This window comes from Nematostella vectensis, chromosome 7 (assembly GCF_932526225.1).
Source record: "Nematostella vectensis chromosome 7, jaNemVect1.1, whole genome shotgun sequence".
In the NCBI taxonomy this organism is placed as follows: domain Eukaryota; kingdom Metazoa; phylum Cnidaria; class Anthozoa; order Actiniaria; family Edwardsiidae; genus Nematostella; species Nematostella vectensis.
Window position 1 is genome coordinate 15711183 of NC_064040.1, and position 27714 is coordinate 15738896.

Here is a 27714-nt window from a genome sequence, read left to right on the forward strand (position 1 = left end):
GGGCTGCCTGTGTCTTGACCCCCAGTTTTCGGTTCGTACCCAGGCTGCGCGGGCGAGACATCCAAGATGGCGGACGCAGCATCCTCAAAGAGCTTATTTGAAATGCGTTTTTTTCCCGCGTAGAAATAAGGACTATACGAATAGTGTCCTCAAATAGTCTTTTAACTGCCATAATTAGATGATTTAATACCAGATAATCGGTTTCTTGGAGGGGAAAATGGCGGGTGGTGGTGAACGTCACTTCATTGCTATCGGCCAAGAACTTCATACACATTCGCTTAATGGTTTCGAGGACTTAAAACGACAGCTAACGAGGGTTCAGGAATCCACGGACAGATCTGCCATGGTGAGTGTAACTATAGTCCACCAAAGGTTGCCCTGACAAATCGTTTAGTAAAATCCGCCTCCTTTATTGTCTACAATAGCCCTATTTCTAGTTCCACTATGACCGCTGGACTTACAGACTAAGGACGCATGAAAACAGTGTAAGCCTCGACTTGAGGCAAAATTTATGCGCATACCAGCGAGAATCCTCTTGAACTTGGAATAAAACAATGCAAAAAACCTGTGAATACTTCAAGATCCCACTGGTATTTGCAATCGATTCAATTGAAACCGAGGCTTGCCCTGTATTTATGTGTCCTCTGTGCCTATGACCAGCAGGCACAGTGGAACTCAAAACTGGACTATTCTTATTGTCTAGGTCGATGCCTGTGTCGTTGTGACACTGGATAAGCGCCAATGCAGATATCCTCTCTTGCTCCATGTATGGTCTGTTATATGTGCGGAGGCGCCGCAGTGCACTCACACTTTTCTTGCATTAGCAACTTATAGATGGCGAAGTGCATATCTTTAGCATGGGGATATTGGGGAACATATCACTATCACACTCCTCCAAAGCTTTCACTTCTGTTCTTGATCTATCTTCGCTCTGTTTTGCGTCATATCACGGGCAAACCAGACAAAATGTTCATGTATCAAATACTGTTTACCAAATATATCTGTTTTAAAGCCAATTTTTCAAAGTTGTTGTCATAGATTGATCTGGTTCTGTTTTAGCCCTGATTCATAACAGTTTAGGCGATTCTCCTCACCTCATCTCTGTTCACCTCCTCCCCACTCGTAATAAAATACAACAGGGTAGGAAGCTCCATGGCTGGCAATCACAACTTCAACTGTTCGAGGCAACTTTTTTGGCAAAAAAAGGACAGCGTTTGCCCTCAAAATCCTATATGCCATAGAAAAATAGTTTGAAAACACATCTTTAGAAGAAATTAATCCAAAATTTCCTTGCAATTTTTTGCTGCAAAGTCGAAATTTATCGTTCCTCCAGGGTGCTGACAAACGGTCGGTCCCCTGAGCGTGTTTGGGGCCTGGGCCTGCGGGTACCCAGGATGTTCCACCAAAGGGATTTTTGGAGACTTTTAGTATGTTAACTAAGGTTGTATCACTTGTTCAAAATCCGCTGAGAAAAATTATATTGCAATTTGTTCCACCTGGGCCATAAAAATCTCATAGATTGACTGGACTAATGATCTTAGTGATCTTCTTCACCGTGCCATGTTGTAAAGCTCTGACAACATGCATTTTTAAATAGAATGTATAAATGTATCCCTTGTGCTACCTTACTACAGTGTATTTTCGCAATATTTTACTTATTCTGTGAAAACCAGGTTTCTTTATTTTAGGGTGGTGAAGATGGGTGCCCATCACAAATCACGAAGTTATTTTTCAGGCTTTTTAAATCACGAATTTAAAAAAAAAGATGCTTTCACAAATCACGGTTTTAACTTTTGCTTTGCTCCTGAATATATTATTTAATATACAGAGATCAACGCCGCGGTTGACATCAGTATTTACTTCTAAGTATGATGTATAAATCCTGATGCGAGAAAACCATTACAATTGATTCGTAGTGATTGTACTGCAGCTCCTGTCAAGTTGAGCACTGTTTTGCGGTTGCTCTCATTACATGAATTCCGTGTTTTAATTATTTCCGGGGACTACAGTCACAAGCCACAAAAGTAAAAATACCCCAATCACGGATCACAATAAAGTACTCAATCACGATTCACAAATTTATCTTTAGGCTTTTCACAAATCACGAATTTAATTTAGGTCAATCAAGAATCATGAAAATACTCTTCACCTATGTGTTACTTCTGAAACTTTGGGACAAAAAAAATCAAACAAAACATGTTTACATTGAAAGGCTTTTTGAAATAATGCAAAAATGAAGTGTAATACTATAAGGTATATTGTTGTACCAGGTCATAAAAAGAATCGAGGACAAATTGGACAGTGTTTTGAGACGTCTTGATGCCATTGAGAGTTGTATATCTCCAACTAATCTTTCTGTAAGTACTTTTCCATTGTGGTTGCAATCATAGGAGTGAGAGATCTCAAAGCCCTTGTGACTATATACAGTACTGTATGTTAAAGGAAAGAATGGCATTGATGAAGTTTGTATTGTTTTGATCTCTTCATGTATGTATGTCTTACTTACTTACTGACATCTTTCTCAACCAAAAAATAAGAACAATTGCATCACTATCCCGTACACTCCTTATAGTCCATCTCCACTCAACATAGCATTATCCCCACAATGACCCTCCCGTCCTCACCCCTGCCACCTACCTCTACCCGTATCACAACCATTATTCCCCTTTTATGTCCCCCTTCTCCCCAGGTGCCATGGTACGAATACCCGCTTTTAACCAAAAACTTGTACACAATACGGGGAAAGTTCTGTATCACTTCGGTGATCCCTTGGCACCTCCCCCACTTCCTAGCCACCCTACACCTCCCTCCTATTCTCCCCACCTCATAGATATCTTCCCTATCCTATCCATCCTAATTTTATCCCATCCCCCTACCAAAGATACCAACCACACCCCACCCTATCCCAACAACCCAATTAGACTATGTCCAGCAACCCCAACCTCCCTCACTCCACAACTCCTACCTACAACCAATCTACCTAACTCTGAGAACCAACCCTTGTTGCTACCTTATCCCTATCTGCGCAATCTCTTCTCCATATTGTACCTCCCTACCTCCCCTTATTAACATGCGCTGTTTCCACCCTCAACCTGCACCCTCTCCACTCTCATACCTCTCCCACACCCCTACCCCACTCAGCACTAATCCTATCCCCCCTCCCATCCTTATCCCTGCCACCAACCTCTACCCCTAGCCCACCAACACCCTCACCCTTACTCCACCTGCGTCTTTCACCCCAACACCTACTCTCCCATACTATCCTACCCCAACCAACACAGCCCTTTAGCACCCTTATTTTTCTCAACCAATCCCCATCATCCTCCTACCACCTCTACCCCGACCACACCACAGCCCGCCTCCTTTCCTACACTCATACCAGACTATCAGCCCTTGTTGCCCTTTTGCATCCTTGTTGCCTCCACCATTCCCTATCCTCTATCCACCTATTTTCCAACCACAATAAATACCTATTATGCCTGTTTATCCTATAAACCACACCCTTTACCTCCACTCAAAGTTTGTACCCTGCCTATCCCAACCCAACCTATTAATTTACTCATGCTGGGACATGAAACCAACTAAATTATGTCCACCTAAGGAACCATCTGCAAAAACACACAAAATAACAGGTAAGACTCTATCAAGCCATTTATTTACCTCTAGTAACAATAATACAATTTAGCTAATTATTTATACACATTAACATAGACTCCAGACATTAAGGTAAGAACTTAAGTGCACCAGTCCCTTAGATTCAACTGAGGAGTTCCAAATAAGAAATTTCAAAATCGCTCAAAATTGGTTTAAAGTTAGCCCCTGGTTCTCTTATCATGTTTAAAAAGTTTGAGTTACATACAATAAATATTTTTCGAGAAATTCCGAATTTACGATTTTGCCTATAAAATCGCCGATTTGGGGGCATTTTTCACCTTTCGTACAAAATCGCAAAATATTCTTTAAATATACGCGGAATTAAAAATAGCGATACAGATCCTTAGAAAGGAGTTGATAAGGTATAAATCGAATGGTTTCTTTACTTTTTCCGGCAAAAAAAAGTATATTTTATTGCTGTCTAAACATGTCAATAAAAAATGTCGACTTGAATAATAGCTTAAACTTGGGGCTTATAAAACCGATGGTACATGGATTTTCGCAGAGATTTTGCACTTTAAGCAAACATTGGTGTTATTTCTTTCGATTCAGCAAATAAAAAATTGGGGGAATCAAATTCCCGAATTATAATGAAGCCGAACGCAACCCCATGTCGGGCTCAAATAACACGCGATTTTCTTGACAGCCGTCTTTATTAGATACACATACCTGTTTGTACAGGAGACAAACCACAGATAATAAACTCTACCCTTACTGTATACTAATCTCAGATGCTGTATAATTGTCTTGGTTCATCCTTGGAAGTTACTGGAAGTCAATAAAGACATTACAATGAAAAATATTTGCTATTTTGTACAGACTTCAGTTCAGAACACCTGCCGGAATGGCAAACTTTGAAGGATTTGTTTGGGTTTTAAAGTTTCTTTACGCTCAATTGAAGTAAAAGATATTCAAACACGTCAGTTCTTACCTTCTGCCAAGAGGTTTCTGGGAGAAAAGCCGATTTGTAAGATTAATTTCAATGCAAAGGTCAAGTACTTGAACACGAGTCTGGTTTCAGATGACAACAACTGATCAGCGGTCTACCAGATGAGAATGCATGAATTTCCAAAGGAAACCCGATATAAAGAATAGTTCAACTAGTCGGCTTGCAGTTTTTATTCTAGATTGTTTCTTATTTTATGTTTTTCATTCTATAAAAAAACATATTAATGATGCCAAAATTATTTTAAAAAGATACCGTAGGAAACACCAATCGAAGAATAAAACACAAATACCACAAGCAAACATGCTTCGTTGACATAAGGGCATAAGCTAAAAGAATTGTCACACTCCCTCAAAGCGGCATCCTGTTACAGTAACACCTCCGTTAGCCACAAAAGGCTTTAGGGCAACACAAAGAGATCACATGAGGCTGCTTCTTATAAAATCAGGCAAGCATAAAATTGTAATTCAGATGATGCTTGATATTTTTCTTGATCATGACTAACAGTGATTACGCTGTTTGCGTGGGTGGTCCTTGTGGCCCTAGTGTCGATTGCTCGAGCAATTCAAAGTGCGTTTTTAAACTTTAAACTGAGTTTGAACTTCTTCTTGCTAGAGCTGGTAAGTGAATCATGATTTAACGACCGGAGTATTTGTTAAGCGCACGCGTAGGTGACTCTTGAAACGCAAATGTAATCACAGGTAGCCCAGGCAATGGTTGCTTGTCCGTAGCTCGGAATTCGGCTGTTCTGAGAGGGGACGAGTAAGGCGACGACGAGTGAAATGAGTTCTCTAATAGAAATCTGACTACCCCCGAAAGAACAAAGAGGGATTTTTTTTATGCCTTTGCAGTATCTTCACGGGACTTTTATTGTCGGATTTGGCTACGTACCAGGGTTATCTAGGTTATGCTTTATAGTTTTGTCTACAAATAGCACGTCAATTGGGAACCGAAAGTGGACCCTCGGCCGCTGTGGGCGCACACCCTGCATCCCTCCCCCCCCCCCCCTGGGCATATTTTGGGGAGTCCCTATTTCAACTCAACTTCCCGTTTCGTAGACTCGACTTATTTATCGCGCACCTCTGCTTTCCTTATATTAGTTTATGTTTGTTCCGATGTTTGTGTGTGTGTGTGTGTATGTGGGGGGGGGGGGGGGGGGGGGGAAATGCGACGGAGATTGATTTTTCATTACGGACTTTGCGCAAAAGTACAGACTAGCTCACAGGCTAAAACATCCCTCGCATTAAAACAATGTCAATCAGCATTATATCTTTCGTTTAGCGAAAGTATTATTTTACCCCTCAAACACGGGGAGTAGATCGTCGTCTGTATCGGAATCATAGACATGTTCATTCAATCTGTCGCAAGCTCCAACTGATTTTGTAACCCTTTTCCAGGCAGTCTTGTTGGCATTGCACAGTTGTTGTTCTTGTTATATCAAGCAAAGTAGCCAATAACGAGCTAATGTTCTCACGGCAATCTACGATTGTGCTTGTGCAGAAGGGAAGTAGCCCATAGAGGGTTACTGTTCTAACGGCAATCAACAGTTTACATTGAGTTAACTGACAGCTCATCAGTGGTTGGACAGAGTGATATTTGTTTTCTCTTGCTACAAAGTAGCGAAGCAGCCCATTTAAAGTCACTATTCTCACGGTAGTCGCCGATTTTCCAGCTACCGATTTTTCAAACTACTTCAGTCACCTGGAGCAAGTCCGTAATGAAAAAGAAACTCCGTCCCACCGGCGACCAGCAACAACGGCACATTTACCCTAGGGACTCCCACGCAAAAGGTAAAACCTTTAAAAGAAAAAGTCGACAACAACGCAGATTTATGTTTTTTAGAACGATATTTCGGCTGGCCAATACCTGCCTTCTCAGCTTCAGGTTATAAATGAGTTACAATGGCATGTTACAGCTAGTATATGTACAAAGTTCATTGATGATTAACTAACAAAAGGTAAAAATAGTAATTGAGTAAGGGGTGACTTATGGAAGATGGTAAATAGGGTGGTGTGGATTACTAAGTAGCTAAACGGTTTCTTCACATATGTTTGTGTATTAAAAAAAAATAAAATAAAAATAACCCGGTCCGCCGAGGTCTGGTCCGCGTAGGTCCTGTCTTCATTTTACAAAGACCCGCTCCCATTATTGATAAAAATTTCTGCAGTAATCAAGCAGTGCTCATGCGCACACAACTAATATGCAGATAAACGTAACGTATACAATTTTTACTCTTACGCGTAAGTTCTTTACCAAATCATCAGATGTTTTTAAAATAGACAAACAAGACATGATATCGCCTTTTTTAAAATATGATTTTCTAATAAAGAAAGACTAGGACTCAAAACGGTATGTTCTTATCGGGATTAGGATACCTGTGGAAAGTCACGCATTTTCATCTGGCAGACCGCTGATCAGTTGTTGTCATCTGAAACCAGACTCGTGTTGTAGTACTTGACCTTTGCATTGAAATTAATCTTACAAATCGGCTTTTTCCCTAGAAACCTCTTGGTAGAAGGTAAGAACTGACGTGCTTGAATACCTTTTACTTCAATTGAGCGTAAAGAAACTTTAAAACCCAAACAAATCCTTCAAAGTTTGCCATTCCGGCAGGCGTTCTGAACTGAAGTCTGTACAAAATAGCAAATATTTTTCATTGTAATGTCTTTATTGACTTCCAGTAACTTCCAAGGATGAACCAAGACAATTATACTGCATCTGAGATTAGTATACAGCAAGGGTAGAGTTTATTTTCTGTGATTTTTCTCCTGTACAAACAGGTATGTGTATCTAATAAAGACGGCTGTCAAGAAAATCGCGTGTTATTTGAGCTCGACATGGGGTTGCGTTCGGCTTCATTATAATTCGTGAATTTGATTCCCCCAATTTTTTATTTGCTGAATCGAAAGAAATAACACCAATGTTTGTTCAAAGTGCAAAATTTCTGCGAAAATCCATGTACCATCGGTTTTATAAGCCCCAAATTTAAGCTATTATTCAAGTCGATATTTTTTATGGACATGTTTAGACAGCAATAAAATATACTTTTTTTTGCCGGAAAAAGTAAAGAAACCACTCGATTTATACCTTATCAACTCCTTTCTAAGGATCTGTATCGCTATTTTTAATTCCGCGTATATTTAAAGAATATTTTGCGATTTTTTACGAAAGGTGAAAAATGCCCCCAAATCGGCGATTTTATAGGCAAAATCGTAAATTCGGAATTTCTCGAAAAATATTTATTGTATGTAACTCAAACTTTTTAACCATGATAAGAGAACCAGGAGCTAACTTTAAACCAATTTTGAGCGATTTCGAAATTTCTTATTTGGAACTCCTCAGTTGAATCTAAGGGACTGGTGCACTTAAACCAACTGACATCACTACTATCCAATATATTGGCGGAATCTGTTTCTCATACCCATGAAAACCCTCAGAAATCACAAAGATTACCACCAATCATCAGGTTATGTTAGTCTACTATCTAAATATATCATCTACCGTTTTTCTTACTATAAACGTTATTCCCAGTCTTCATTACACTCAAGCAAAAGTACACGGTTATCAAGAATAAATACGTTTCTCTCGTCCACAATAGGTGTAACCCTTACTTCAACATGTCACATATAAACTTCACCTTTTTACTGTCTTATGCAACAAAGTTCGTTTTCTGCCAAACAAATCTACAGTGTAGCAGATAATAATAATAATAATAATAATAATAATAATAATAATAATAATAATAATAATAATAATTAGTTTATTTTTCACTTTCGCAGTCCATGGACTGAATTACAGTGACGGTCAATTACGCATACATATAAATATATAATTAACTCATAATTTACACATGATATATTGATAATTCACACCATGGGATTCCAGCAAAACCAAAACACGACCACCATCCAAGGGAGATAAGCAAACGTCGATCCTTCAGTATTGTCCTCGCATTTCATTCCATTCAAGAAACTCTGCAAGCAACTCCACGCCACATGCACCTGCAAATCCGCCATCTTCTTTCACCATACATACCACGTGATGTTTCCGGAAATAATCCAACCGGAAATAAAATAGCGCACGCGTTCAAAACGAGCACGCGCTTTGCAAACCGTTGTAAACTGTTATCACGTACACTCCCCACTTTTTCAAAAACCACTTAACTGTAAACCACGCTTACAACAAGGTAAGAAATAATGTTTTCCAAATAATTTCATCCTTTTTAACTTCGATAACTATTTTATTAGCGCCCAAATACATTTGTACTTTACAACATAACAAGTACTTACAATTCTTGAATGCCATCCTACAATTTCATCGATTTATTTGCACGTTTGTCAGCCATGCTCACTACAAACTTATCTCACATATGTTTTTGGCTTCCAATAGCACCATCCAGCTATGTAAGAAATCCTACCAGGCTCAAGATAGCTTAAAAGTCTTAGAAGCCAAGGCCAAGAAATTAAATTTAGTAATCAGCTAGCACGCTAAAGGTAGAGAAAATCCACGATGTCCATGGCCAACAAAGGAAGGTTTTATTTGAACACACCACACAATCCACTTCCCTAAAGCAGCCTTACGTTGACGTGTAGGGGTAAGGTGAATTGGCTAGCCACTCATTCACTTTGAAACACGTCTCAAATGCGAACTTTTTCCTTGCTAGGTATCTCCATCTTTCCTCCTCCCCCTAGCATCCCCCGGCTCCCAGTTTCCATTCTCCCCGTCGCATTTGACTAGTACTTGGTCTTACCTCCTGATGATAAACCCTGTACTAGAAAACACGTGAGGCTGCTTAACCTTTCAAAGAGCTCTATGAAATATTCTATTCCTTATTTACCGCAATTTATTATACATTTATTTGCATGTTTATGAACTTTTGTTGTTTTCATTATATTTTAACTCACTTCTTTCTCCACCAGCATGTACACCTTACCCCTTATCAGCCTTTTTGTTTTCCGGTCTATACCTCCCTACCCACTACCTCCTTAATCTTCCCATTCACCCTATACGCCATGGTAAGAACAATTGCATCACTATCCCGTACACTCCTTATAGTCCATCTCCACTCAACATAGCATTATCCCCACAATGACCCTCCCGCCCTCACCCCTGCCACCTACCTCTACCCGTATCACAACCATTATTCCCTTTTTTATGTCCCCCTTCTCCCCAGGTGCCATGGTACGAATACCCTCTTTTAACCAAAAACCAATTAGACTATGTCCAGCAACCCCACCCTCCCTCACCCCACAACTCCTACCTACAACCAATCTACCTAACTCTGAGAACCAACCCTTGTTGCTACCTTACCCCTATCTGCGCAATCTCTTCTCCATATTGTACCTCCCTACCTCCCCTTATTAACATGCGCTGTTTCCACCCTCAACCTGCACCCTCTCCATTCTAAAACCTCTCCCACACCCCTACCCCACTCAGCACTAATCCTATTCCCCCCCATCCTTAACCCTGCCACCAACCTCTACCCCTAGCCCACCAACACCCTTACCCTTACTCCACCTGCGTCTCTTACCCCAACACCTACTCTCCCATACTATCCTACCCCAACCAACACAGCCCTTTAGCACCCTTATTTTTCTCCACCAAAAAATAAGAACAATTGCATCACTATCCCGTACACTCCTTATAGTCCATCTCCACTCAACATAGCATTATCCCCACAATGACCCTCCCATCCTCACCCCTGCCACCTACCTCTACCCGTATCACAACCATTATTCCCCTTTTATGTCCCCCTTCTCCCCAGGTGCCATGGTACGAATACCCGCTTTTAACCAAAAACTTGTACACAATACGGGGAAAGTTCTGTATCACTTCGGTGATCCCTTGGCACCTCCCCCACTTCCTAGCCACTTTACACCTCCCTCCTATTCTCCCCACCTCATAGATATCTTCCCTATCCTATCCATCCTAATTTTATCCCATCCCCCTACCAAAGATACCAACCACACCCCACCCTATCCCAACAACCCAATTAGACTATGTCCAGCAACCCCACCCTCCCTCACTCCACAACTCCTACCTACAACCAATCTACCTAACTCTGAGAACCAACCCTTGTTGCTACCTTATCCCTATCTGCGCAATCTCTTCTCCATATTGTACCTCCCTACCTCCCCTTATTAACATGCGCTGTTTCCACCCTCAACCTGCACCCTCTCCACTCTCATACCTCTCCCACACCCCTACCCCACTCAGCACTAATCCTATTCCCCCTCCCATCCTTATCCCTGCCACCAACCTCTACCCCTAGCCCACCAACACCCTCACCCTTACTCCACCTGCGTCTTTCACCCCAACACCTACTCTCCCATACTATCCTACCCCAACCAACACAGCCCTTTAGCACCCTTATTTTTCTCAACCAAAAAATAAGAACAATTGCATCACTATCCCGTACACTCCTTATAGTCCATCTCCACTCAACATAGCATTATCCCCACAATGACCCTCCCGTCCTCACCCCTGCCACCTACCTCTACCCGTATCACAACCATTATTCCCCTTTTATGTCCCCCTTCTCCCCAGGTGCCATGGTACGAATACCCGCTTTTAACCAAAAACCCTGGTTCCCCAGACATCCATATCCTAAAAGCCAACAGATGTTACTTTATACAATGAAGAGGTTACTATCAAAACAACCAAACACTCTTTTGCTCCGACGAAGGGCTAATGCTTGAAACGTCAGTGCAACTACTGTGTTTTAATGAGGTGTTCAACATACCTTTTCAACCTTGTGTTTATTTATCGCTTGTCAACACCTTGCCTGCGCAGACCATCTAGTTTTTGTACAGCTCATCTGTAGTCTTTTTAGTTATATCATTCTCCATTACAGTATATCACTGCTAGATTGGACATCCTGGAAAGGACTTTGGCTCTAAGTCATAGTATTGTAAGTATAGCTCACTTGAACCTTGATATAGGGGGAGTCCTTTTATGAAAGGAGGATGTCGGAATTTTGTCAAACTACACTAATTATTAGAATAAGCAAATGTGAAAAAACCTGCCAGGTAAAAGTGCTATAACTGAAGCACCTATAAATATAGATACCCGACCCTACCCTGCCCTTAAAAAAGACATAATAATTTACAATCCATCATTATTTCCTATTTGTTTACTCAAAAAAGAAAAGTTATTGATAATGTGCTTTAAAAAAGATCACTTTTCACTAAATGTTACCCCCACCCCCAAACAACTATAAATACACTATATATATTTATATTTTGTTGTGGTATTCCAAGGCTTCTGAAATAGTTCTCAAAAGGAATGATCAGCCAACAGTGGCAGCTATCCCTGGAGAAGAAAGACCATGTAATGGAACCATCACAGGCACCCCACAAACTGACGACCGGCAGGCGCATTCGCTGCCACCACTCAGACCGAGTCCGACCCAAACGATCCTGGTGTCCCACATGAAATGATCGAGAGGTGCGTGACTCCTAGCAAAGTGGTTGCAGTAGAAAGCATTCTTATTGGGGCGAGACGGCGTCATCTTTGCGCTTTAAAACTCGTACCATATTTCTTCTCAAAAGAAGAGCTTGAATCTAGCAATTGTGATGGGAATTATGGAAAAGAGGCCCTGGATATTGAGCGTCTAAAATCACTTAAAGGTGAGTCTGCAAAATCAGATAATTAAATTCTAAATAAAGCAAATACAAAACTTCGTGCTTATCTCTATTTTTTCTTACTTCCAGAACTTCTGTTTACGAAATTTCCATTGAGACCTGGAGAAACGGCTAAACGTGCGTGGTCTAATATAAAGAGCAAGACTAACACAAAGTGCCGAAGCCGAAAACACAAACCTTTAAAGACTATGAGGAGAGCAGACCAATCATAAATTCAAGTACTGTACGCAGACGTCGTGAACACTTCCTGCTGTTAATTAATAAAATTGAAGAAATAAAAGAAATGTCGTAATTGGTCGAAAAAACTTACGCTGGGCTTTATTGTTTTATCTTATTTTATTTTTTTCTGTTAAAGTTTCCATTGATTCGATATCATTTTTTTCATATTTTTAATTAGGTATTTTATTTGTGGTAATTAAAACCCATAAGCCCATCTAGTCCATACACCCCATCTAGTCCATACAGCCCATCTAGTCCATACACCCCATCTAGTCCATACTGCTTAAGTCCATACAGCCCATCTAGTCCATACAGCCCATCTAGTCCATACTGCTTAAGTCCATACAGCCCATCTAGTCTATACAGCACATCTAGTCCATACACCCCATCTAGTCCATACAGCCCATCTAGTCTATACAGCCCATCTAGTCCATACTGCTTAAGTCCATACAGCCCATCTAGTCTATACAGCACATCTAGTCCATACACCCCATCTAGTCCATACAGCCCATCTAGTCTATACGGCCCATCTAGTCCATACACCCCATCTAGTCCGTACAGCCCATCTAGTCCATACTGCTTAAGTCCATACACCCCATCTAGTCCATACAGCCCATCTAGTCCATACAGCCCATCTAGTCCATACAGCACATCTAGTCCATACACCCCATCTAGTCCGTACAGCACATCTAGTCCAGTCAATCTACGAGAGTTTATAAGCTAACCTCCAACTAATTGAAGCAAAATTAATTTCACTGTTAGACAATTAAAAACATTATTCTTGATGTTCTTCAAAATTCTTGATGTTCCTAAAAGTTTAGCGGAACTTTCCGATATTTCCCGAGAAAAGTTCATTTTTGGACGGCAGACGAAAGAAAATGTTTAAAATGTCATTTTTAGGAAAATGGTTAAATTTCGAGATGTTTCGCTTTATATTATGTTTTTCTTTCATAGGGTATTACATTTTTATATACACATTTAAGAACATCGTTAAGAACATATCCAGCCTTAAAATGCTCCAAAAATAAGAAGGGCCCAGCCTCTACTGAAAATTTGACGTTCTTAAAAAAAGAGCGTATACAATGTCCAATACGATGAACTGCCGTGTTCAAACCGCTTCATTTCAGGAACCTGCTGAGAGGCTGAAAAATATTACTTTTTGTGAAAGCCGACTCAGGATCGAAAAAAAAAAACTCTGGAACAAACTCTTCACTGTCTGAAGACAGTGATTTATAATAGTGCTTTTGTTCTTTTGCAGTGCCTTATTAGTGTCTTAAGCTCTATAACAATAGAATCCAAGACTTGATATTTCTTTATTATCAAGTTATCATTATCTAGTTACATACAGTTTTGCAACAAAAAATATACACCCAATTAAAACTTCAGATTGGCAAATGGCGAATAGCAGTTCTAAGATCGAAGAGTGCTTACAAATGAACTCCAGCGATGCCAGAGCTATACATCGATAGCCTTTAATTGTTGTATGGTAAATCCAGGGTTCGTACAAGTCCTTGAAAACCTTGAAAGTGCTTGAATTTTAAAATTTGAAATTCAAGGTTTGGAAAGTGCTTGAATTCTTATTATCAATCCTTGAAAGTCCTTGAAAAATATCCGATTTTAAAGAAACAAAAGTAAAGCTTATGGAATGTGGATTAATCGCAAATTGTAGCCAAATATATCGTTTGCGAGCTATTGCTTTATATAATTTTGGCCGCAGTTCTGTAATTTAGGCTACCTGTATTTTTTACGGGAAAACCAGTGGTAGCAGGTGTTTGGCCTTGTTAATGATGTCAATTGTTGGTGAGAGGGTGAGAGCAAAAATATACTGAGGTGAAATGTAGACTTTGCATAAAGACATTCAATATCCAGAGCATGGGCATTTCGGCATAGAAGATACGGATGTACAAGATAAAGTATGTATAATCCATGCCCAGAAACAAGATCAGCATATATCATTAGCAGATTGTACAGTGAAAGGAAATATGCTTCGCCAAGTTCAAGCTCTTTGCTGATGGTAATGGTTAGCTTACAAGAAAGATGAGAGATTGTGATCTCCTGGTGCTCCCGTACACAGAATTTGTGGAGAAAGCTGAGCAAGCCCAGAAGACGATCTTCTTGGATTTTAACTACAAGAGAGGTGGCGAATAATGGTCCCTAGATATAATGATTTTCTCTCCAAATTTCAAGGCATCTCGATTTCTCGGATTTTAGAGATTTGACTTCTCGTTCTGGTTCTCGAGAAATGCAAGATCTCGTTTTCTCTGATTTAAAAAAAAGCCATTGTCATCTCGGAACTATTTCTCAGATTGACCATTCGCCACAAGCTAGACAGGCTGGGTGCGTTCTTCTTACAGCATCTAGCCTAGAAGAGTTGTGCTCTGGAAGCTTAAGATGCTGTTGACACTTTTTCATGGTCAGGCAAGAGTCGAAAGAGACTTCTCTGTAAATTTCAGTTGAAAACGTGCGCTTGCTAACTGCTAGGTGCGGCAAGTCAAGGGGGGAAACATTACACCCAATGTCATGAAGACTAGGGGAGGGCCACGGAGGAGATTGTTTGAAGCCGTAAGCGAAAATGGCAAGAAGAGCTAGAGAACAAGTGGAAGTGAAACTGTATTCCAAAATTAACGTCGCCACTACGGACGGTAATTTCAGTTAATGGAGCCGGAGCCAGGCTCAAAGGTCACTCGTAAATTATATCGTACGGGTACGCGTATCATGCTACAATAGCACAGGTATGACTCAATATGTTTCACGTTAGATACCTCACAATAAACGCTCTTAATTCTTATTGGTCGCTATCTACCTATATAAAGTGCCACACCTAAAGTAAAGTCATTCGCTCTTTCGCTTAATAAGCTAGGAGTACTGTAAAGAAACATTTGAAAATCAGTTAAATATGCCTAAACGTTTGCGTTTGTCTGGAGGAGACGAGTTCTCTCTACCGATGTGCTTGGTCTTCGACTACAAGCCCTCAACCGCCCCTCCGGTGGAATGTGGCAGCAACAAATAGATCGCCTCAGGCAAGCCACTCAAGGCGGTGAGGAGGCTTCACCCTCAGCCCTGAGGTGTGCTTGTGCGTTGGTGGACCAGCCAATACTCTCGTCCGATCCTTCACGCGGGGTGTAGGGGAGATGAGTGAGGCCTTAAGGTCATATGCTTACACTACAGTTGCTAAGGAGAAGCAAAAGGCTTTGAAAGAAGAAAGTTTTGAACGTTTGAGAATCTCACAAAAAGTTGAAAATCTGTAGGCGAACGTTTGCTTGAAATCACCGTTTAATAACAGTTGCTCACCTGTGAGTAATGATGCTTGTGTATGTTTCAAAGAGTCCAATCGGCATCTATTTTCGTATTGAAAATAGACCATGTACAATTGATAAAAGCTCTGGTAAAACTTGGAAAAGTACTTCGCCCTATATTGATTTTTTCTTGAACTTCTACAAAAAGTCCTTGAAAAAGTCCTTAAAAGTCCTTGAATTTGATTGGTGGAAAATTGTACGAAGCCTGAAATCCATCTTCTCCTGCACTCGGTTGGTACCCTTTGCCATTCACCGTTGCACTAACAATGTTTTCTGAAATAGGCCGCCATGTCAGCTCATACAAGAATATCCATCGGGGATGCCCACAGAGCTCTGCTCTAGGTCCACTATTATGGAATATTTTCCAGAACGACCTATGCTATCACATTGATGGAAGTTTATCCATGTGTGCTGATGATCATCAGATTTATCACACTGGGAGCGATCTTAGCACCGTGATTTCAGATCTCAGGGTGAGTGCAGACACCGCTACTCAGTGGTACGATTCACACCTAGCCGGTAATCCAAAAAAGTATCAGGTTTTACATCTTAATTGTAATCGCCGAAAAAACGCCGATGCTAACGCAGCTCTTTATGTGCATGGTGAAATAATAAATAACACTAATGAACTCAAACTACTAGGTGTCACGATTGACGACCAGTTAAATTTTAGCACCCATATCAATGAAATCTGTAAAAGAGCCAGTCAAAGAGCTGGTGTTCTAATGCGCCTCAGGAATCTTATCCCCACCAACGCCAAACTACAACTATTTAAATCGGCAGTTCTGCCTCGCCTCACCTACTGTCACCTTGTGTGGCACTTTTGCCGATCAAGCGACAAGCGCAAGCTCGAAAGGGTACAAGAAAGAGGACTTAAGGCTGTTTTCAAAGACAAAAGCTCTAGTTACGCTAACCTCCTTGAACGGGCCAAGCTACCTACCCTCTTAAACAGACGGCTGCAGGACATTGCTATACTAATATACAAGGTGCACAATAACTTGTGCCCTCCTAATATCTGCGGCATTTTTTAACAGACACAGTGCCAACTATAATCTAAGGCATATAGATTTCTCCCTTTCAAGGTACAAGGTACGCTACTTATGGAAAGCACTCCTTATGGTACCTTGGGCCAAAGCTTTGGGTGAAATTGTCGGTCACTATCAGATCGTCACCGAGTCTAAATACTTATAAACGCAAAATGAGAGAAATCGACATTTCCCTCCTAATAGCTCCTAAGAGCTGGACGGTCTCCGACACTTTAATAAAGCTTATCTATCTATCTCTATCTAATAACAAGCTTTAGCCATTCCTTGTATTTGCTGGGTTGGCGGAGGTGGTCCAGGCGGCATTTCTTTCCCTTTCCTTATATCCTTTCAAATTCTACTGGGGGATGCAGCTGCTTGCATTGCGGCACTGTATAAACATTTGGCCATAATAATTTAGAAATACTATCGGTGAATACCGGTTGCTTGGTATGACAGGGATGGTTTAAACCTTTTGTGGTGGGGGGATTTTATGTCTATTTTAAAATAAAGCAGCGATGTTGGAATGTACTAAGCACAATGAAAGTCAGAATAAGCAGTCCATAACGCCTTTATTTTTCCAGCAATCGGTGCGATTGGCGGGCATTTTGATGTGGGGATTACTAGTCCGTTAGCCAAATCTTAGTAGACTTGCGATACGTCACGTTTGAAGAATCCGCACATTTATCTGTCGCAATCCGTAGTCTGTAGGGCATTTTAGACAAAATCCCGACAAAAACCCATTCAACCCCTCCCCACCGCCCCTCCCCTCTTTCCTGCTCCGTTTAATAACTTGAGACTACATGATAGTATTGATTAATTTTTATTTCTTTCAATTGTATGTTTACGGATTTGCTGATTTTTAAAAAAAAACAGTCTCCTCGTTCTATTGTAAATTATGTCCAGCTCGAAAGAGGGTATTAATCTCCTCCCACCTCCCCCTCGAAAAATAGGTTGCGTCGGGTCGCGTTTCAAATAATTTTCATAGTGTTTATTCTATTTTTATTATGCCACTGAAAACCGTTATTGAAAAATAGAGAGATTAATGAATATTTGGTTAATATTAGTTTAGATCTTCAAATATTTATAGCTGACCAATTTATTGGAATTCTAATATTGTTAATTGGTTGCTGGGCAAAAGAAAAGAGAACATTCCCTTAAATCGCATCTCGGTTATATATGAATATCCGTGGAAGCGGCTAAGTAAAAACCTGACTTTTATTGACTGGAGTCGATATATTTGGACATTCAACGGGAGGTCTTATGAGACAAAATGCCCACCCCACACCATCCTTAAGGGCCTGTCTTTAGTCTTTCCATTTCAGGGATCACTCATATGTAAGTATGTACGTACGTGAAGGTGTCCTCAGAATTAGCTTTTAATTGTCGCACTGAATTTGCTATGGTCAAATTCAATTAGACAGTGAATTTGCTATGGTATTTCAGTTAGTAGTAAAGAAGTATAGGGCTCTAGAGATGCAAACAATTAAATGTTAATGTTCAAACCGTGTCGCTAAAATTGTTAAAATGAGATGTTTAACTTTTAAGCCTATATTGCCAAATAACTCATTAAAAAAGTGATAAATCTGTCCTTTTCGATAATTTGATTTTCTTCGGTTTTGATACTATGTTTACCCTATGATAGTTTATACCGATGATATTAATTTAGCTTTCAAAATCTGAAAGCATATAAAAGCTGGTGGGACTGAGTGCGGATATCATTTTTGGTGTCATTCAACCGGGAAGGAATAACAAGGTAAGACAGACAAAATACTATGCTGATTGGAGGGTATTATTTTTATATTTCCTTCGCTTCCAAATTGAATAGTGTCGAGAACTTTTAAATGTTTAGTTATTTATTTGCTTTTTTGTTGTTTGAGAAGAATTTTGATATACATTCGTTGGATGTTGCAGTGAACGAACCGCATTTTTTTGGAAATTAATGGGAAAAATGCAATTTGGAAGAATATCGTGGAAACGCGTGGTGAATCATTTTGACACGATAGAGAGGACAGGTTTTAAAGCAAATGTGGAAAATGGCATTTACTTTCCAAACGTCTTGAGTGATATACACCCTGTAAGAACACTCGTATTTTTTTGTAAAACAAAAGGTTTAGTGTTTCACTGTCTAAAATAAATTGAATACGGTGCATGCGTTTTTTTAATCCAAAAACCGTATATTCCGTACATTCTTCAACACTCATAAATAAGCTTTAAAAGCTGGGTCATGTGTCTACATGCCCAATTGCCGCCCAACTGATCTAATTCCGTTTGCCGAGTTAAAACAACATTATCCCTTCCATCTAAGTCTAGCTCATCTTCCTATCCTTATTAACTCTCTTAGCAAGGCAAGGTGAAGACGTGCTTTGCCCTCAGGAAGTTTACCTTCACTCAAATGAGATCTTGCTTATATTTTCTTTTACTAGACCGGCAAGATGTACAGATTCCTTGCTGTCCTTTGCCTTGTCGCTTGCGGCTACGCTCTTGACCTTAACGATCAATACTGCCAACACCAAGAAACCTACTACACCATCTATCAGGTGCCGAGTCATAACTGCAAGTGTACTGCCAAACAGACCGGCGCCTTACGCTACAAAGACGGCAACCTTCAAGTGTGCAACGGCAATGAATATGTGAACGTTGGAGGCAACGCCGGTCAAGAAGCCCCCGTTGGAACTGAAACCAATCCTGGGAAATCCTGCAGGGACATCCTCACCAAGCGCAAGTAAGTTCCTTGGTGAACTAGATCGTTTGGCTGTAAGTCACTTATCCCTCAAGTTGAGGGGTGTACAGCAGCTTGATATTTTTCACACCAGGTATGCTAATACTTCAACGGTATACAAATCCCAGCTTTTTACATTATCATTGCTAGTTAGTACGCCTTGGGATATTTTGCTCACAGCCAGATACATTCATAGATAACAGATGTAACTGAGGCGCAAAAGCCGTGTGAATGTACGCGGATGCCAGACCAAGAATTGTTAGCGAATCGTTTAATTTTTCTGGCCTCTAACTAAATTTGGTTAACGCCCGAATCGCTTTTAGACGAGTGCTTGGTTTTCGTTCGATGGCGCCTGGAGATATGTCTATTCTCGCGTACTATGTGCGGGAATTACAGCTGAAGCATATGATATAGAAATGACTAAATTACAAAAAAGGAAACTTTCCTAACAATTTCGGAATGTCGTCTTTTTCTTTTCTGGGAATTAGACCAGCATTAATGGTATAGGTCAGTGACCTCCCTGCCAGAATCTTTTGAGTATTTTTTTAAACTAACTGATACAAATGCTCTATAAAACAAAGCTCTTGCCTTTATCAGGGATGCCAAGAGTGGTATGTACTTCATAAAACCTCGAGATGTGGTCATGAAGACTTACTGTTACATGGGCACCCTGTGTGGCTCAAATGGCTGGACCATGGTCATGAAGATCGACGGAAACAAGGTATAAATAATGTATTACTTAAGTGAGACAAAATTTATTTTGAATCGGACAATTTTGGGTCGTATTTCCAGTTATTTAGCATGTCATTTATTTAATTTTTATCTTTTTTACGTGTGGCGACTAAAAATAGAAAAATTCTTAAATCTGCGAACATTTTAATGTCATTGGCATGTTAATTGACTCATGGGACTACTAATATTATCAAGGCAACCGGTGCTTTTGGAGTTGCACAGCTGACATTGTATCTGCAATTGCATATTTGCATTTTTGCAGAATACTTTTCGGTACGATTCCAAATACTGGAGCAACAAGCAACATTACAACGTTGCTGGCGCAACAGGAGGATTTAAACACGTCGAAACTAAACTTGACACTTACTCGCACTTCCCGTTAAGCAAGCTTTGTCTGGGTCTTGAAACCAAAGGAAAGAGAGAGTGGAAAGAGATCAATTACATGGCCGGCTCACTGTACGAGCTTATTGCGGATGGCAAGTTCCGCGAAACGCACTATGGCAGAAAGTTCTGGAAGAGTATGGTCCCTGACTCATCGCTTCAGAGAAACTGCGGACGTGAGGGTTTCAATGTTGTTAAAATAACCGGCAGCGACAAGAGAAATGGGTTCGCCAAGGTCAGAATTGGGATAATTGGCAATCAGGAAAACGACTGTCACACTCCGGATTCGAGAATCGGCTTTGGAGCAATGGGAAATTTGTGTGGCCAAAATAACGACAACTCGGCTGGTAACGAAGCAAGGTGCTCACCAGATAACGGAGACAAAACCATCAAGAGCTTTGGATACATCTTCGCCCAGGAGCGTCAAGAAGATGCCCTTCTCGGCTCCTTCGACAAACCCGCCAAGTCCTGCAAAGAAATTGTCGCCGCTAGACCGTAAGTACCTTTAAGACGAGTAAAATTTTCCTTGCTACACGCAGGCAGTACCCCAGCCTTCCTATTTCGCTGTCCTGTAACGTGTAAGGAGTGTTAAACAAACTGATATAAATGCTACTGTACGTTCCAGCGATGCTAAAAATGGCGTGTACTATCTTAACCTTCGAGACGCCCCTCACACTCGCGTCTACTGTCACATGACAGAGATCTGCGGATCACGTGGATGGACCATCATCATGAAGATCGACGGACGCGAGGTACTACGGAGACAATTCTAAGACTTAGTTTATTAAAGAATTTTCCGAAGCAGGGAATGCTTTCGCTACGGCAAGTACCGGTGATCTGGTTGGTTGCTGTGGTAGGCTCGAATTCTGGCTTTCGCCCTAAGGGTTTTTTCAGGTTTATGTCTTTATTTCTTATTTCTTAATTTTGTTGTCACAAGATCTAACGTAGTTCGAAAAGAAAGTACGAGAGCATTTTGTCCGAGCATACTTTTATATTAAACGCATTGCTCACGCGTCAGACATGATTCTTGTGAATCTAAGCCCTTCTGTAATACTTGGCGATACTCACTCGATTTTTTTTTGCTGGTGTAACCTAGTCGATGTTTTGCTCTATATATTATTTACAATTGAAAATACAGCGGTTTATTTTCAACCGAAATCTTCGATTTCGGTACATTCGCAAGAAATCCACGATTGAAGTCTGGAACTTTGATATCGGGTAATAGTTTAGAAGAGGCGCGGCTTGGGCTCAAATGTTGAAAAAGAAAAAAATCTTTAGTTTTCAAATTATCTAAACAAAAATACTCTCGAATTGACCATCTGGAATTTATTGTTGCGCAACACTGGTCCTCTTGCCCCTCTCACACAAGTTGCCTTAGGGTGTGGACTTAGCGGGGGGCGTAAATTCGGGGATGGATCTTTGTAGGCAAGAGTGCATTTATTTTTTCAAATATTGCGAGGAAAATTTTGGCGTAAAATAAAGATTCATCAATCGCGAAGTTTGACAGGTAAGTTTTAAGCCGAAAATTCTTGTGCTTCAAGTTGGAGTGTTGTTAGGTGTTACTGTAGATTTAGAAAAAAAATCATCGCGCAGATTTCGAGATTTTTATTTTAATATAAAAATATTGCTTCCTTTTAACTTGCATGCCAAAAAAATAATTTGATTTCCAAGAAGAGTGAATCTAGCAAAATCTGATAAAGCATAGATGTATTAATAAAATCTAATAAATTTACGCGCGCCGAAAATAAGTCTTCTGTAGGGAGCTAAGTATAAGCTGTTCAGCCAAATCAAACTCGGCGCGCCACCTTAAAGCTCACCAGAAAAATGCGGGTAATTTTGCTCGCAACTTTGCAAGCCACTGCTTACCAAACAAATTCCTATTAGAAAAAAAAAACAAGGAGCCTTTGTAATTTCATAAGCATGTTATACGCCGTCTTCAAATAAGGCACTGTGCGAACCCATGTGTCGTAGCTTGCGGTGCTTTATAGATGGCATGAAAAAGTAGCCCTTGAAAATACAAATAATGAAGGTATTCGCAAGGGATGAATAATAAAGGTACTGCACAGTATGTAACCTGGATTCCTTGATTTACATTCATTTGCTTTTTATCTATTTGATACTCATGAGGCAACGGGGTTTACGACACTTATACTCCCCAATGCAACTCTATTGTATGTAGGTGTATATCAGGTACTAATATAATAATGTATACTTTATAGACAACCTTTAAATACGAGTCGTCATACTGGGAAAACCACAACGTGTACAACACTGAGTCAATCGCTGACGGTCTGGACAACAGCGATATGAAGCTGCACACTTACTCCAAGCTGCCATTTGAGAAGCTCTGCCTTGGGATGAGGGTAAGAAAAGAGACCATGCCTTTTCAGATAAGATATTATCCTGCGCACAGTCCTCCTTTGCCAGTCACAAAAACAGGGGGGATGCGTAGGTTTGCGCTTGCGCCCCCCCCCCCCCCCCCTTGGCGGCCAGAAAGTGGGTCATTTCTATTTAAAAGGAATCTTCTAATACCAGAATTTTCTTCAAATACTGTAATTTTCACTATAATAATGATACCTATGACTGACGCCTGGCCTCGGTTTCACGCGCGGGTCGTAAAAATTTGTGGGGAGGCATGGGGTAGGTGACTTTGCCAACACGGACCACAACGCCTCGTGCGACGTTCTTGGTGCGCGTTGATTTGCTTAAGCTCTCTGATAATCAGCCCCCAATGGTGGTGGCCTGCTTGTAGGCGTTAACCCGGGGATTTTTTTAGTTGTGTTTTCGCTGTGCGCCGAGTCGTGGCCGCCATCTTGTTTTTGGCTGCGCTAACATGACGCGAGCGACAAAACGCGCTTTGCGCTCGTTCCAGCTTTCGCGCGGCCAGAACAAAACAAGATGGCTAAAAACATAGGTTAAACATAGCAAAAAAAAGGGGAAACATAGCGAAAAATCACCGGGTAAACATGGAGGAAATAACATCGGGTAAAAATAGCGAAAAAAACACTAAGTAAATATAACGAAAAAAACCGGGTAAACATGAAAAAAAAAAAACCGGGTAAACGGCTGCAAGCATGCTACAATGGCCTCTTTGTACTCCCCTGAATACACTGTGAGTTTTACCCTGTTTACATTAATGAAAAGGTTTTTTGGGTAAAGAACTTAGAAAACACTTGCTTTCTTCTGCAGGTTGGAGGAAGCCTTAAATGGCTCCCAGTGAACATGGGAAAGAAGGTGGACTCTCTGTTTTCTGTCATTGCACCCGGCAAGTACGTAGCCACCCATATTAGCAAGAATGAGTGGAGAAAGCTTGTGCCCGGCTCGTCTCTTCAGAGGAACTGCAACATGCAGGGATTCAACAACAACCCCGTGCCGTCCCAACCCGCTGCCAAGGTAAAGTCTTCTGTATATCGATGGGAGAAGTCGTAGTCGTCCAAACACAATTCCGTGAATAACTTTACAGCTACAGTAAAAACACTGTTAGTATAACCTATGGTAAAAAGAATTGTTAGCGTAAGTGTGTGGTTGATTTAACTGACAGTGCATTTATTCTGATATTTTCCCTTAGAGGACGAAAAGTTAGATAGAGCCCTTCTTGGTAGACGATTCTCTCTGATGACATTCTTCATTGCCATATAACAACTATTCAAATGTTTTGATGACGCGTTTTTTTTTTTAATTCTAACACGAGCTGTGGGGCATTTTCAAAGCTCCTGTCTAAACACGGCGCTATTTCTGTTGTAGGTCAGAATCGGTTTCGTTGCCAACCAGGAGAACAATTGCGGTTCGCCTGATTCCCGCATCGGTTTTGGAGGGTCTGGAAACTACTGCGGACAGAGCTCCTACTCGGCTGGTAACGAGGCAAGATGCGATGGTGACAATGGCAACAAGTCTACAGCAGGTTATGGGTACATCCTCGCTCAATAAGATGCGCATGGATGCGAATGGAGACCGCTGGCATAATTAATGTTGTCCTGTGAAAAATGCAGCGCCAGTTCTCAATAAAGCTGCAAACGACTTTGTGTCTCATATATTATCGAAGGGGATTTTAAGAAGGGGATTTTAAGGTGATTAGACACTTCAAGTGGGCAAAATGAGACAGTTTGTTTTCATTCATTTTAGGTTTGTTCTCACTTTGTTGTTTTGTTGCTAAGCATCTGAATGACATAGACCAAAAGCCCTCAGTCAGACCTATGCAACACTTTTGCCATTTAAAAAAATCGAATATAGATATTGGCATTGTCACAAGTTTACTTCCGATTGGCCGACGGAATTCTAACCGACAATAGACAAACAAATCTGTAGAATCCGCGCTATTTAACAGGCCCTTCGCTCTAAATATCAGTCAGATTCCCAAAGATACTTCCAATAGACACAATGCTTTTACAATTTTGAAATATTTTTATGTGTTTTCGTTAAAAATCATCGGAAGTTGTTACGTAATCGACCGGAAGTAAACTGGTACCATTTCCGCCTTGCCCGTTTCTATCAACAAAACGGTTAATTTCCTATTCAAAATAAATTGCATGATTATCAAAAGCAAACGATTGTTGTTTCCCTAGCTAAACAGCATGCGTTAAAAATGATTATTTTCAGGTTTATGGGTCTGTTTTAGAAAGTTGACGTTAAGATGTTTCAATAATGACTTCCTTTTATATACTAGTATTTTTTTTCGCCAAAGCAAATAATCCTGCATCAGAAATTTAGCAAATTCTTAAGTTAGACAGCTACGCCATGTTTTTGCTAAGCAACTGGCATAAACCAAAAAAATTTACCTTAACATGCAGAACAACATACTATAACTTGTTTTAGCCCCCAATGGAGCTAATTATCATTCCGTGACCATCCAGGTTGGATCCATGGACTCAATAGAACCACCCTGTTAAGGAAAATGCAGTGCCGTAGTAGGACTCGAAATATCGGGGTCAAAATATTGGGGGCACAGCCAAGCTCCTTGGTTATTTACTTAAAATTTTTGAACAAATTGGGGGGGGGGGGGGGGCACGTCACCCCCTGCTGCGGCCCTGGAATGATTTGCTTGTCCTCCGCAATAGGCTTGATATGACTAACAATGAGAAAATGTTGGCTAAGGAAATTCACTTTCCCTGAGCCAATAACATCATGACTGATCCGGTCGAATAGGATAAATTTTCTTAAAAAAGCCCTGAAAATTCAAATTTCACAGTTTCTTCTCTAACAAGACTTATTGGTCAAGACCATATGAGTGGTTTTCCTTTGTAAACGGTCAAATTCAGTTTTGTTTTGAGTAAGATTGTAGGAAAAATTGTCATACTTGCATATGAACAATCGGGGACTGGATTTCATGAAAATTTTTTTAGGATTTGAAAAAGATCCCAAATAGCTGTTGATCTTGACAACAACTAAGCTTCGTTTCTATTTTAATAACTGTAAAATATAGTAAAATCGACTGATTCCTAAAGGGTAAGATTGTTAAACAGCCTGCTCTTCATGCTCGGGGATCCAGCGTACTTTGAGGGCGCTCCCAAAGGTCACTACCGTAGCCTGAGTATCAGGCTATTTTATTTTTTAAAAGTCGGAGAGGAAAAATAAAAGTACGCCTGACACAAATACTAGACTTGACGCCTGCCGCCCCTTTTCAGGCCACTGTCAAAATATGTCGGCTGTCAATTTTCCAATGACTCGCGTGGTGGCACAAACAAATGCCCAAATCAAATTATGGACAGCATTTATGTAAAACAAAACTACATTGGTGTTATATGCAAGGGTAATAATTTTAGTAACGACGAACCCCGGTGAGGGTAATTTTATGCTAAATGATTTGAAGATAGCTACGGCTCGGGAGATATACGATATTCCCAAACGAGAGCGCCCGCAAAGTATGCTGGAAAAAATTGAGTAGTTTTAGTTTGAAGGATGTGGCCTAGAAAGTTGACATTTTAGATATTTCAAGAATTAATTCCTGTTTTATACTTTTATTTCCTACAAAAATTGCAAAAAATCCCACATTTGGTCCGGGGGAATTCAGCGAATTCCTAAGTTAGGCAGTAAGCCATATTATTGCTAAGCGACCAGCATAAACCAAAAACATTTAAGTAATTAAAGAATGCTCTCAGATCCATGCATGTCCTCAGTTACAGACAATTTTAGGATTGGAGGCCATTAGTATTTTCCTGATTTTTCGGTAAAGTAGCATGTGTTACATAAAAACATAGAAAATTGTTCAAAGGGGGATTATTTCTTTTATTCGCTTCGGGATAGACGCTATTTTTTGTATGTATGTTTGCAAAATTCCTACTCTTCTAAGGAGGTAGCTCCCCTTGCCATCGTGCAAGCTGTGATCCTGGAGTGTTAAGCACGAAAACCTGAAAACAATCAATTCTAATTTATAAACGGATCCTTTGATCTGAAAATAGCAGTGCTGTCGACATTACAAGGGTGCATGGCTGTTGTCAAGAAAACAAGGATAGGAATTGAGTTAAGAGTATAGAAATCACCTGTTAACTGAATCGTAGTTATAATATCAGGCTACCTTTTTGTATTAGAATTCTTTACCCAACCTTAACTTTTAAGATACTCGAGGTCAATCGCCAATCGCTTGAATTAGAATGTTACCGATGTAAGTTGGTTGCTTGGCAAAATGAAAATTGTGGCAGCTTGCTTAGAGATGCAGTAAATTTTAAAGTGCACAGAATGCGGTAAAAAAACATTAAAATTAAAACCAAAATTTTCTTCTTTACAAAGAATTTAAAGTTAACTTTTAAAACATGGTTCAGGATAAAAAATGTTTGACGCGTATGCTGGTTGCCGGGAGGTAAAGAACACATCCATATTGCGATAAATCCACTCATTTTCTCGCAACTTTTATTTCGTATAAGTATGCCAAGGTGCAAAACTTGAGTTCAAAAGATCATTCAATTCTTTTCTACTCTTTCAAAATCTTTTCGATCAATAAGGTCTATTTCAAAACTTAACTAAACAGGTAATTGCTTTAGGATAACCAATTAAAAAGACGTTGCATTGAAAACTGGCATGGGGTAATAACCCAATTTTTTTTCGGTTATTTTCATAAGCACCCCGGCAATTATTTTAATCATACTCCTCAGATTGTTTAGTTTTA

The 27714-nt window shown here is 40.3% G+C and overlaps 3 protein-coding genes and 2 long non-coding RNA genes across 5 annotated transcripts; 3 read left to right on the forward strand and 2 right to left on the reverse strand.

The window, feature by feature from the left end:
* Positions 1-45: 45 nt before the first annotated feature.
* LOC5500785 lies at positions 46-12039 on the forward strand. The gene is made up of 4 exons (XM_048730669.1): positions 46-346; positions 2271-2357; positions 11454-11510; positions 11860-12039. Exons 1-4 carry the CDS (start codon positions 218-220, stop codon positions 12037-12039), a joined length of 453 nt encoding a protein of 150 aa, XP_048586626.1. The 5' UTR covers positions 46-217.
* LOC125568225 lies at positions 4289-4719 on the reverse strand. Its single transcript, XR_007312143.1, has 2 exons — positions 4586-4719; positions 4289-4422 (listed from the first exon to the last, which is right to left on the reverse strand). It is a non-coding gene; the product is annotated as an uncharacterized LOC125568225 (long non-coding RNA).
* LOC125568226 lies at positions 4689-6384 on the forward strand. The gene is made up of 2 exons (XR_007312144.1): positions 4689-5220; positions 6273-6384. It is a non-coding gene; the product is annotated as an uncharacterized LOC125568226 (long non-coding RNA).
* A 606-nt stretch (positions 12040-12645) lies between the features above and the next one.
* On the reverse strand, positions 12646-15800 carry LOC125568403 (collagen alpha-1(IV) chain-like). Its single transcript, XM_048730670.1, has 2 exons — positions 15754-15800; positions 12646-13165 (listed from the first exon to the last, which is right to left on the reverse strand). Exons 1-2 carry the CDS (start codon positions 15798-15800, stop codon positions 12646-12648), a joined length of 567 nt encoding a protein of 188 aa, XP_048586627.1.
* Positions 15801-18449: 2649 nt separating this feature from the next.
* LOC5500786 lies at positions 18450-24633 on the forward strand. The gene is made up of 8 exons (XM_048729797.1): positions 18450-18536; positions 19207-19505; positions 20100-20223; positions 20497-21110; positions 21241-21367; positions 22835-22978; positions 23805-24008; positions 24360-24633. Exons 2-8 carry the CDS (start codon positions 19216-19218, stop codon positions 24540-24542), a joined length of 1686 nt encoding a protein of 561 aa, XP_048585754.1. The 5' UTR covers positions 18450-18536; positions 19207-19215; the 3' UTR covers positions 24543-24633.
* The last annotated feature ends 3081 nt before the right edge of the window (positions 24634-27714 follow it).

Bases quoted from the DNA above. Each gene is read 5' to 3' on its own strand.
- LOC5500785 (XM_048730669.1), top strand. From the start codon at position 218: ATGGCGGGTGGTGGTGAACGTCACTTCATTGCTATCGGCCAAGAACTT. The intron at 347-2,270 runs GTGAGTGTAACT...TTGTTGTACCAG, and splicing joins CCACGGACAGATCTGCCATG to GTCATAAAAAGAATCGAGGA. The intron at 2,358-11,453 runs GTAAGTACTTTT...TCTCCATTACAG, and splicing joins TATCTCCAACTAATCTTTCT to TATATCACTGCTAGATTGGA.
- LOC5500786 (XM_048729797.1), top strand. From the start codon at position 19,216: ATGTACAGATTCCTTGCTGTCCTTTGCCTTGTCGCTTGCGGCTACGCT. The intron at 20,224-20,496 runs GTATAAATAATG...GCATTTTTGCAG, and splicing joins TGAAGATCGACGGAAACAAG to AATACTTTTCGGTACGATTC. The intron at 22,979-23,804 runs GTAAGAAAAGAG...TTTCTTCTGCAG, and splicing joins AGCTCTGCCTTGGGATGAGG to GTTGGAGGAAGCCTTAAATG.
- LOC125568403 (XM_048730670.1), bottom strand. From the start codon at position 15,800: ATGCCGATTGGACTCTTTGAAACATACACAAGCATCATTACTCACAG. The intron at 13,166-15,753 runs GTGAGCAACTGT...AAACTCTCGTAG, and splicing joins ACAAGCATCATTACTCACAG to ATTGACTGGACTAGATGTGC.